Here is a 12502-nt window from a genome sequence, read left to right as displayed (position 1 = left end):
TATTTGCTATGCGCCAGCTTTTTGCTGCTTGAGATGCTACTCTCTTGCCAGATGCATCTATTAACTTGGACTCCTTGTCAGGAGGAGGAGCTTCGCCTGTTAGTGAGTTCACCCTCTTACGAGCATTTGAGACTACTAACGAGTCCAGAGGTATTTGGCCCTTAATAAATACTGGGTCTTTTGGGGCTGCCTTATACTTTTTGTCAATTCTTGGGTTTAACACCCTAGCCATCACAGCAGCTTTAAATATATCTGATGTGTGAGTGAGGTGACCCTTAAGCATTGGTAGGGTCCCTGAAGATTTTTGTGCAGTAGGTAGTGTTTCTAAAAGGAAATCTTCTATCTGAGGTTCCGTATGTAAATCTACCTTGTGTATTTTGCTGCCCTATTAATTGTGCAAAACCCGAATTATCAGGGGGAGAGGGTTTTGAGGGATACAGGTCAGGGTCATTATCATTATCTGTCACTGCATCATAATCTTCCCATGGGTCTGTGTCTTCTGGGAAAGTATTATCATCCCCAGGAAGGTCCCCATCCCCTGTGTCACTTTCTACATCTGTTTGAGGTGTAGATGGGCGTGGTGTAAAAGGTTGAGGGATAGCTGGCAGAGTATGAGGAAGAGGAGAAGAGGGTGTGTCCATATGCTGTGGAGAAAGGGGAGGAGTTGTATTTGTCCCCATTGTTCTCTTTTTAGGAGGAGGCGCTTCCCCCTCCAACGGTTGAGTCTTCCTCTTTTTAGGTGGTTTTGTCACCACCGTGCCAGTTTGTGGATCAATGAACAAAGTCTTTTGTTTTGGATCTGTCTCTTGCTCCTGTGTCAGTACCGAAGCCTTTGGGTCCGATAGGTGCTTTTGCTTCTGCGTCTCGGTGTTGTGTTTTCGGCACCGAGAGTTTGCTCGAGTCCGATTTTTTCGGTGTCGAGGGAGTCTTTGACGTCGAAGCATGTTTCGGGTTCGACATGGAATGTTTCGACTTGGAGCTCTCTTTGGTATGGAGCTTCCGTGTCGATGTCGACCGTTTCTCAGATCTGACATAGTGGGAGACCAATTGTTTCGGTTTCGTTGCCGAGCCAGAAGGCTGGGCGTCGGAAACTTTTTTCGGTTGTCTGATCGGGCTCGAAGGCGGGGTCGACACCAATCGGGGTCGGTTTTTTGGCAAAGGTACGTCGTCACTCACGGTTTGATGAACGTCTACTTCTTCGACATCAGACTCGTCCGCTTCTGACCCAGATACGTCCTCATCTTCTTCCTCCTTGGAGTGTTCGACCTCAAACAGTTTTGGGATTGCATCTGACTCCATCCTCGACATCTCGTGTCTTCGGGCTCGACGGTTTCTAATCGTCGACTTGGAGGAGAAAGCCGCACAGGCTTCACAATCCCTGGATTCGTGGTCAGGTGACAAACAGAGGTTGCACACCTCGTGTAGGTCCTTGTGTGGGAATTTAGCACCACACGTTGGACATTTCTTGAATGGAGTCCTTTCCATGGACTCCGGGCTGGACTACGTCGAAATAGGCCTCCCGGTCCCGTCGACGTAGAGTTAGAAATCTTCGGTGTTGACGTCGAAGCGCGTCGAAATGGGAATGAACTTGCGCTCGATAAACAATACCGTTGAATTGGAAAGGGAATACACGCCGAAATATAACTTTTTCTCAAAGTCGATCCGCAGCGCTTCGATCCTCATCCGAACCCGATGGCGGAAAAAAACTATCCAAGGATGGAGCCGATGCCCATGCGCACTATCACCCAAGGGAGGAGTCACCAGACTCGTGACTACAAAAGACTTATCCAAAAGAAAAACAAGTGCAATCATCCGAGCCCAACACCAGATGGCGATCTATTCATAATGTACCATCTGCAGCCCATATGCCTCGAAAATAAAGATTCTTACACACGAGGTCGATTATTTGTGTCAGGAAGACGGAAGTAAAAATAATTCCACTGCAAGTGGAGTCGTCTGGATGATGAGCGTTGATGCTTAAATATAACTAATACCATAGACATGGAAGAAGAAGGAATAACCTTGCTTGCCCTGTTATCACAACCTCATTCCAGAAATCTGTAGTAGTCTTAAAGATAATGGAGTAGGATCTTCTCTCTAGCCCTTAAAGTATGTCTGGAAATCTACTGGCAGAAAGAACAATATTTGGAAGGCATACAATGGTCAGAGCATGAGGATCTGATGATGCCAATTTCTGCCACACTGAAAGAGATGGTATTTGTTGGGAAAAAAATATTTCCAGCCTGAAAATGACAAATACTTAAAACCTCAAAAGGCATTGAGTAAACACCTTTAATGGATATTTGGAACATTGGAAATGCCAAACTGTGTGTGCACATTTTGTGCTACCAGGAGCCAGAAAAAAGATTTGGTACTACAATTTGATAGATTAAGATGGGATACTGGTCAGAATAAGATCTTTTAAGGTGTACTGTCAATGTTCCAGATTTACATAGCTGCCACCTACCTTGCTTCACAGTTTTTCATTCATTTTCTGTGAAAAAGGTTTAGGAATGAGGTTCATTGCTTATCTTTTACAGACAATTGTCAATGGGTTGCTTAAGACATTTGTAATTGGAAAACATGGGTTTTTCAAAGAAAAGTGAAAAATGATCTTATGGCATATTCATATCCCACAAATGGGCAAGATTATTCAGTGCGTCTATTCAAGGACGATCACCCAAAGGAGAACTGAGTAATCATGATACTCCCTTCTAGAATCATACCAGAAATCGTTTTACAAGCCAAGAAGTGAGGCTGAGGCAGGAGGAACAAAGTAGAAAGTGTGTGATATGGAAATGGATCCGAAAGAAGGTCATTGAAGCTTGTATACAGATATTGATATTTGGATTCATACTTTCTATTTTAGCATATTAATGTATCCCTGTACCCTTTTTTCTTTTCACTTAAAAAAACAAAGTCTCAGTAACAGCATACCTAAATCAAAAACTAAATTGGTTAATTAAACAAAATGGAGTCAAGAGACTTGATAGAAACTAAAAGCAACAAAAGAGAAAAAATATGTTTCTACAGCTTTAAGCACTAAGGCCTAAACCTCAACACCACAAATTCAGCAATTAACTAAAGACCCACATCTTGAAAGAGCAATTCTTTGATCGTCATGTTAATGCAGACCATTCACAGATCTTCCCATCCCAGTTTAAAACAAGAAATCCATTGCCACTCACCATCATACATAATCCTCCCGAAACAAGTCTCAACTCCTGCTGATTGTACACTGCTTTCTTACTCACCGGCTAGGTTCAAACTATTAATATACTGAGACAAGTACATACAAGCAACGTGTCTAATGAATAAACCTAGTATATTATGTCAGATTATGGGGAAGATTTATCTAAAAGGATTGCAATCAAAGTCAGAACATGCCTAATGAGTAGCAATGGCTCACAGGGTTAACTCCAGTTTCATATTGGAATAAAGTCATAGGTGAATGTTTCATTGAAACATAAGAACTTTGTTCAAATGGTGAAGACATCAGTTTTGCAGACAATTACATAATATGGTTGTGAACTAAGAAGGTTGTTATTATGCCCATTAGTACATCTCTTTGAACAGGCCATATTTAAGTATACATACCGAGGTCTTATGTACCCTGTTTTAGAAAGTCTATTACAACAAAGTGAATGCTTAAATGCTATAAAGATCATTATGTTAAAGACATTCTGAGAGTGAAATATTCGTTTATAAGCCCTCCATTACATATTATAACAGGAGATCCAATCTGTACTTACTGACAGTGAAGTGCTTGAAGAAAGTGCTGAGGCAGACGAAAGGCTGTTCTGGTGGTTAGACAATGGACTGTCATGAAAAAGAGTTGAAATGAGTTTAGTGTGTCATCCAAACATCTTTTATAGCCTTGTGTTTATGCAATGTCTATATATGTACACAATGAAAAGACATACGTAAAATAAATTATAATTATATATGTATGAATAACTGTCAAACAATCAGCATTTTTATAGTGCAGCACAATCACCCCTAGGGGTATCTGGGTGCTTTGTATTGAATAAGCGACCATAGTTCTAGATTAATATCAGTTTCTGCTGAACATGACTTTAATTTGCTTATCTTTGCTTAAGTTTGGTAAATCTGAATGAAATATGGTACATGATTCATCCAGATAAGTTTCAGAGAGTTTGGAGCAGGTCTATTTGTTTAGGAGTCAGGCAGATGGGGCAGGCGGGATACACAGAGAGGGTGGAACAAAAGCTGAACTTCAACTCTCAAAGAAAATGTAGCTTTCATCTACAGCAAGGACTGCTGGGTGGTTTTATACCAAATTTGGAATTTAACTATACATATATATAAAATAATGGCTCTGAGTGGTACTGCGCATATCTATTTAGTAATTTTTAGATACTAGGGCTACAAAAGGTTAGGTGTGCTTCAAAGGATTGATCAGCCGGGGAAATTTGATTATCTTGTATTTTAATTAGCAATCCCTGCAGGCAACCGTATTGTGCACGGTCCATGACTTGGATGTGAAGGGTTGGATGTGCTGAGGGTTTAGCACCTGCAGAGTAGCCAGTGCTACACTGTAGCTAAAGGCCACGAAACACATAACTCCCCCTATAAATGAACTGCTCATGGCCTCTTGCATAATGTAACAGATGACATAAATAAGGACATTGATGAGGTCACCGGTGACCGGTGACACTACTTTCCACTGTACACACAAGAACAGAATCGCTCCTTTCTTTGGCATATTTCATTTTACGGAGTGTTGTTACGTCCTTATATTTATTAGTATACATTTTGTGTGGTAATTATTAGTGTATTTGGTGAGTTATGGTTTTCCTTGAGGGTGCGGTTACAGTTTGCGTAGCTAACTTAAACTGGCAAAATCACAGGGTTTTTGCTATTATTTTTATACTATAATTTGACCGTAGCTGTTCAAGTGAATTTCGAAGGGAAATTTAGTGTTTAAAAAAAATAATCTATTGATGTGTTATAAGAAACTTTAGCGTAATTTTAACAAAAACTTCATAAATACTTATTTTGAAAATTTCACTTACCCTTTAACGATTTGCTCATAGCATGTAATGCCATAGATTCACATGCTCTGCATTCTTCAGCCATCTAGTGCTGGGCCCAGATGGTTACACTTATTTTTTCTATGAAGTGTGAGTCACAAGAGCTGTTGTGATTCCACCCTTGGGCCACAATGTCAGCAAACTGGCTTCACCTCAGATTGTGCTCTGATAAGCAAGCAGATACTGTATGTGGAGTGCAGTGTCAAAGATAAGAGTGCTCTGTTCACAGTAAAGGAAGAAAAAAGGGCATAGAAAAATCTATGTTTATCACTGGCTTCCGGGAGGAGGGTGAGCACTTGTAAATCTACAGCACAACACTTTACAAACAGGTGGATACATGGTAGCATTTTCTGCTCATAGAACCTGTGGCTGTAGACAAACATGCTCAGAATACACTATAAAGGAGTGCTTCTCCAAAGCAGTGACTAACAAGTGTAGGAAGGTGGATACCGGACTATGGTTTCCCCCAACTTTTTTGCCTAGTGTTTAGCTGGTTTTCGACTTAGTTGGCCTGGGATCCTGCTATTCATGACCCCAGGCTCTCTCTGTAAAATGGACTCCATGTACTGCAGGTACATACCAAATTGGATATCGGGTCACCCTTGTGAGTCCCTGTATAGTGCACCATAGGTACCCAGGGCATAGGTGCACCCAAGGCCTACCAGGGGCTGCAGCATATATTATGCCACCCCTGGCTGGCCACCTAAATTGACACAACTGCCTGATCTCTCAGCTTGGGCAAGGTTGTGTAATCACCCCTTGCTTAGGTATAGTATTCCTATACCTACCTTATATATAGACACATAGTAACCTATAAGTCACTCCTATGGCAGGCCTTAACAATCCTGGAGGCAGAGTGCTTGGTTATGTGTGAGATTGTGCTCTAGCATGAGGTGAGCCTGTCTGCAGCTTTCGGAACCATGTCCTTATAGCTGTTCTATGATATTGCCATACCATATACTCTTAAGTGCATTATAATCCTCGTGGTCAATGTTAACTTGGGTTTGGCTTTATCAAAACATGTCGTGTAAGGTGTCATACACTTTGGAATACTACCCCCTCGCCAATTCTGGCGATGGGGGTAGCATTCCACCCTTCTAGAGGGAGAAGACATGTTGAAACTACTGTACCCGGTTAAAGTTAACCAGAGCCCCAGCATCACAAAATGGATGCTGCTGTCACAGACACAAGTCTGACCTCCTGCTGCTGGGAGTCCTTCCAGTCACGGAGGTTTGGAAAATAGGTTTCCTGCTTGGGGAGGTGCGAGCACCACCCCAGACAGGAGGATGTGTATTGGGACAGGGAGGGCTGAATAGAAACAGACACTGCCTGGAGCACTCTAGGTGCTCCATGCATACCCCAGTTCAAACCGGTTGCTGGGGCACTCCAGCCCCAGCTCTGGGGCAAAACTGGACAAAGGAAAGGGGGTGTAACCACCCCCTTCCTGGTCCCACCCATAGGAGGGACCTAGTGAGCAAACGAGCCCCCTTTAGTTGTATAAAGGTAGGAGCTGACCGAGGAGACTTTAGATTAATCCTGGAATCGACTTGAAACGAAACTCTGGACCCTTCAACATTCACCTGAGCTGAAGTGCAAATGCTACTTACCAGTATGCATCTGTTCTTGGCATGTAGGGCTGCTGACATTCATATCTGTGCATAGTCCGCCACCTAGTGTTGGGTCCGGATGATTGCACATTGTTGTCCTGGAAGAGTCTTCGAAGTATCACGAGATAGGTGGCTCCTCCCCTGGACTACAGTGCGCATGGGCATCGCCTCCATCCCCAGATTGTTTTTAGCCATAGGCAGAGATGGAGTGAAGAAGTGAGTGATGACCATGCTATGAGCATATGTGTGTATATGAATACATACTGCAGCTGCTACAGGCGCCGGGGAGGAGGGTGGGCGATATGAATGTCAGCAGCCCTACATGCCAAGAACAGATGCATACTGGTAAGTAGCATTTGCAGTTCGAGGCATGTGGGCTGCTGAATTCATATCTGTGCATAGAATACATAGCAGTCCCTCCATTAGCGGCGGCCGCCCGTGCCAGCTGCAGCAGTCTGAAAAAGAGTTTTTAGAACAGCCTGACCAACAGCTGCCTGTTGTTTTGAATGCACGTCTACGCAGTAGTGCTTGGTGAAAGTATGAGTGGTAGACCATGTGGCTGCTCTACAGATGTCTTCTAAGGGAATGTTACCTAAGAACGCCATAGAGGCCCCCAGCTTTCTAGTGGAGTGGGCCCTCGGTGGGATAGTGAGAGTGCGCTTAGCTTTAGCGTAGCATATCTGAATGCACTTTACTATCCATCTAGCTATTCCTGCTTTGGAGATTGCATTTCCCTTGTGTTGTGTGGCAAAAGCAACAAAGAGTTGTTTGGTTTTGCGGAAATCTTTTGTCCTGTCCACATAATACATCAAGGCTCTTTTTACATCAAGTGTGTGGAGCATCCGCTCCGCCAGCGTCTCTGGGTTTTGGAAGAACACCGGCAATTCAATTGTTTGGTTTATGTGAAACTGCGAGACCACTTTGGGTAAGAACTTAGGGTTAGTGCGGAGCACCACCCTGTTGGCATGTACCTGGAAGAAAGGTTCTTGGATGGTGAGCGCCTGCAGCTCGCTCACTCTCCGTAGCGATGTGATTGCTACCAAGAACGCCACCTTCCAGGTCAAAAACTGCAGCTCGCAAGAGTGTAGTGGCTCAAAGGGAGGACCCATCAGTCTTGTAAGAACCACATTGAGGTTCCATTCTGGAGCTGGTGGAGTCCTTGGTGGAATGACTCTTTTGAGCCCTTCCAGAAAAGCCTTGATAGCAGGGACCTTAAAGAGTGACAGGTGTTGTCTATTTTGGAGGTATGCTGCCATAGCCGACAGGTGAATGCGGATGGAAGAGTACGCTAGATTACACCGATACAGGTGAAAGAGGTAGCATATGATGTTGTGAATGGAAGCGTCTAGCGGGTCAATGCTGTGCTCCACGCAGTAGACGACAAACCTCTTCCATTTAGCCGCATAGCAAGCTCTCGTGGTGGGCTTTCTCGCCTCCCGAATGATGTCCATGCAGTCGGGAGGAAGATTGAGATAGCCGAACTCTAGGACCTCAGGAGCCAGATCGCCAGGTTGAGCTGTTGCGGATCTGGGTGCTGAATGTCGCCATGGCTCTGCGTCAAAAGGCTGGGAGTGAGATGAAGCCGTTGATGCGGTACCACGGAGAGTTCCAGAAACGTGGTGTACCATGGTTGGCGAGCCCACGTTGGAGCAACCAGGATGAGCGTCATCGAGTGTTGCCTGAGCTTGCGTGCCACCAGCGGTATCAGAGGCGCTGGGGGAAAAGCGTACGCAAATCTGCCTGACCAGTTCATCCACATCGCATTGCCCTGTGATTGGGGGTGTGGGAACCTGGCGGCGAAGCTTTGGCATTTTGCGTTCTCCTTTGTGGCGAACAGGTCTATCTCTGGATGACCCCACCTTTGGAAGTACGGTTGGAGTACTGATGGATGTAACTCCCACTCGTGCATCTGATGGCTGTGCCTGCTGAGCAGATCCGCCATCTGGTTGTCCTTGCCTGGGAGATGTTCTGCCATGAGGAAGATGTTCCTCTGAATGGCCCACTTCCACATGCTCTGAGCCAGATGACAGCTGTGGAGAGTGTGTCCCCCCTTGCTTCTGGATGTAGTACATGGCCGTCATGTTGTCCGTCCGGATCAACACGACCTTGTTGCACAGATGTACTTTGAACGCCTTTAAGGCCATGAAGATTGCCATCAGTTCTAACACATTGATGTGCATCTTCCTCTGCTGAAGTGTCCACAGTCCCTGCACCGTGTAATGGAGTACATGCGCTCCCCATCCCTGGAGAGAGGCGTCCGTTGTCAGGATGATCTGTGGGACAGGCTCTTGGAATGGTCGGCCCTTGCAAAGGTTTTGTGGGTTCCACCAATGCAGAGAGTTGTACGCCCGACCGCTCACCAACACTAGGTCTGTCAGTTGCCCATGAGCCTGAGTCCACTGACGTGCCAGGCACTCCTGAAGCGGACGCATATGTAGTCTCGCGTGCGGGACAATGGAGATGCAGGAGGCCATCATGCCTATCAACTGCATGAACACCCTCGCTGGAAGCGAGGTCTGGGGTCTGAATCGTTGGATCAGCGCCTGGATACCGGCGATTCTCACTGAACTCGGCTGCGCAGTGGCCGCCAGAGTATTGATCGTTGCGCCCAGATACTGTCGCACGTGGGCGGGCTGGAGATGGGACTTTGGGTAGTTCAGAGAGAATCCCAGATCGTGCAGGAGGTGAATGGTGCGTGACACGTGGTCTACGCACTGTTGTTCCGTCTTTGCCTGAATAAGCCAGTCGTCTAGATATGGGAAGACATGGACGTGCTGGCGACGGAGATGCGCTGCTACAGTCGCTAGGCATTTGGTGAAAACTCTTGGTGCCGTGGTGACCCCGAACGGCAGGACTCTGAACTGGTAATGCTGGTCTAAGATCTTGAATCTGAGATACCTCCTGTGGGAAGGATGCAGGGGAATATGGAAATATGCATCCTTCAGATCCAGCGTTGCTAGGAAGTCCCCCTGTTGAAGCAGGGGGAGCACCTGCTGCAATGTGAGCATATGGAAGTGCTCTGAGTTGATGTACCTGTTCAGGGGCCTGAGGTCCAGGATCGGCCTGAGTGATCCGTCCTTTTTGGGGATTAGAAAATACAGGGAGTAGACCCCTGTTCCCCGTTCTTGCAATGGAACGAGCTCTATCGCCCCTTTTTGCAGCATGATTAGTACTTCTTGCTGCAACAAGGTCAAGTGCTCGTCGGACATAGCACGGCCTCTTGGTGGTATGTCCGGTGGATTGGACGTAAGTTCTAGACAGTACCCGTACTGGATAAGAGACCTCACCCACCTGTCCGTGGTGATGGATCTCCACGCCGGCAGGAACTGCTGTAGTCTCCCCCCGACAGGTGTTGTGTGATCGGGGGGAAGTGACAAGACGTCACTGCTTGTTGGAGGCGGTGGACCTGGAGGCGTTGTTTCCACGTCCTCTGCCCTTGATGTTATTGCCTCTGTAGCCACCCCTGCCCTTGTTGTTGTTATACGAGGACTGGGTGTTCCCCTTGTAGTACTGCGTGGTCTGGGGTGCCTGGCCTCTTGAGGTGCCTCTTGAATTGGAGCGGCGAAAAGAACCACCCCGAAACTGCTGACTTTGTAAAGCCCCCATAGATTTGGCTGTTTCGGTATCTTTCTTCATTTTTTCTAGTGAGGCATCCACCTCAGGGCCGAACAGATGGTCCGGATTCACCGCCTGACCCAGTAATGTGGTTTGTATGTCGGGCTTGAACCCAGAAATTCGAAGCCAGGCATGGCGTCTGAGTAATACGCTTGTATTGATAGCCCTGGAGGCAGTGTCTGCTACATCTAGGGCACATTTAATGGATGCATTAGTAATGAGTTTACCCTCCTGAATGAGCATCTCCCCCGCCTCCTTGTATTGGTCAGGCAAATGTTGTAGGATGGCCTCTAACGTGTCATAATGGGCCCTATCATAACGGGCAAGCAGGGCTTGAGTGTTAGAGATCCTCCAGATGTTTGCTGCCTGTGCAGCAATGCGTTTGCCTGATGCCTCAAAGATCTTCGACTCTTTGTCTGGGGGAGGAGCATCACCAGTAGACTGCGAATTCGCCCTCTTCCGAGCGTTGGACACCACCAGGGAGTCCAATGGCAAATGTCCCTTAATATACGTGGGATCCGTGGGCGCCGCCTTATACTTCCTGTCGATGCGAGGATTGACCACCCGCGCCCGGGTGGGCTCCTTGAATACCTCCTGTGCATGCTTCAGCACCCCATTGAGCATAGGTAGCGTCTTGACCTGCTTTTCGGCTACCGAGAAGGTGTCGACCAAGAAGTCCGCATCCACAGGGTCTGAGTGCAGTTCGACGTCATGGTTCGCTGCGGCTCTCTCTATTAATGCATTAAACGCCGCCGAGTCCTCCGTCGGGGACGTCTTCGCGGCGAAAAGATGAGTGTCCTGACTGCAGGTCGTCGGCGTCGCCTCCTGCCGTCCAGGGCACCTGCACCTCGTCCGGATCCGAGTACGCAGGATAGTTGTACTCGTCATTCTCCTCGTCCACATCAGGCACTGGGGAATGGGCCGGCGAGCGTTCTATGTCTTGTGGAGACAGAGGTTCGATCAGAGCCGAAGAGTCCGCAGAGTACTTCTTGCTCTTAAGTGGAATCCTAAAAGGTTCCAATGGCGGCTCCGACGTAATCTTCCGTTTGAGGAGCGACAATTTTCCAGTGTTGGCGTCGATTGTCACCTCTCGACGTTCCTCCACCGCGAGGGGCTGGAGCCGAAGCTTCGATACCACCAAGGCTGCCTTCGGCGTCAATACGTCCTGAGAATGTCCGCTCTGCTTAGGCGCGAAGGCCTTCGGCGCCGACTTGGGAGGAAGGGTAAAACGGATGGCCGTTAGTTCCTTAGCAGGCTTCGGCGTGGGCCTAGGCACGACAGTGTCCTGGCTGGGAACCACAGTGGACTGTCGGATCCGCTTCAAGGACTCTCCCACCTTCTTAGTAAGGGATGCCGAGGGCTGAACAGTCTCGAGCGACTCTTCGCCTCCGAGAGCCCGGTCGTCGTCAGGCCTCTTCTTCGGTGCCGACGCCCCCTGGCCTGTCGCACCGTCAGCTTGACGCTTCTTCGAAGTCGTCTTCGGGTCCGCAACCCCTCTCGGCGCCGACGCAGCCGCGTCGGAAGTCTTCACCTTCGGCGCCGACCCAGAAGACTTCGGCTCGGCCATTTTGGCGCGGCTCTTGTGGTCGGCCATCTTGGCGTGGCTCTTCGAGTCGGCCATTTTGGGTTTCGTGGAAGTTGACGCCTCCAGAACCTTCTTCACCAACGCCAGTTTCGGTTTCGTTTTCGCATCCGAGGGTGCGGAACCGGTTGCCTTCACTTTCGTTTTCTTGCCAGAAATGTCCGTGACCGGGCCCGGAGGCGGGGACGTAGGACTTATAGTAAGATCTCGGGTAAGGCCCGAAGGCGATCCCTCGACCTGGGCCGTATAACGGGGGGAAACCCCGGAGTCCGTTTGGGGATGCTCTTCCTCTGAGCTATCTCCCATCGCTGCACAAATCAGTTCGTCGTCCCCTACCTCACCGGAGACTTCGTCGCAGGCCTCCTCGTCCGCGTCGTAGGCCTCTTCCTCGGACGCGGGGGCAGAGTCCGACTCTTGCACGTCGGCCTCCTCCTCGATGGATTCCTGAAAGATGTCATCAGGTGGGGGTGCCGAAGCCGACAACTGTGCCTGGAGTCGATTAGCCCGGCGAATCCTCAAAGTTTTCTTACTCCTAAACTTTGAACACGCCATGCAGGTGTCTTCACGGTGATCCGGTGACAAGCATGTGTTGCACACAGGGTGCACGTCGAGGTGCGAATATTTCGAGTGACATAGCGGACACT

At 47.9% G+C, this 12502-nt stretch overlaps 1 protein-coding gene and 1 pseudogene across 4 annotated transcripts in view; both read right to left on the bottom strand.

Moving 5' to 3' along the window:
* Positions 1-1308, bottom strand: part of LOC147726203 (uncharacterized) — a 94744-nt pseudogene extending 93436 nt beyond the window's left edge.
* UBAP2 (ubiquitin associated protein 2) overlaps positions 1-12502 on the bottom strand; it is a 1436418-nt gene that overhangs the window by 533065 nt on the left and 890851 nt on the right. For all 4 annotated transcript variants that reach the window (XM_086960301.1, XM_086960303.1, XM_086960302.1 and 1 more), the window contains exon 18: positions 3753-3819. In XM_086960301.1, coding sequence (XP_086816427.1) covers positions 3753-3819 — 67 coding nt within the window. The remainder of the gene's footprint in view (positions 1-3752; positions 3820-12502) is intronic.

Source organism: Lissotriton vulgaris, chromosome 3_1 (assembly GCF_964263255.1).
Source record: "Lissotriton vulgaris chromosome 3_1, aLisVul1.2, whole genome shotgun sequence".
NCBI lineage: Eukaryota > Metazoa > Chordata > Amphibia > Caudata > Salamandridae > Lissotriton > Lissotriton vulgaris.
The sequence above is the reverse complement of the archived record's forward strand: the minus strand, read 5'-3'. Positions and strand labels throughout refer to the sequence as shown.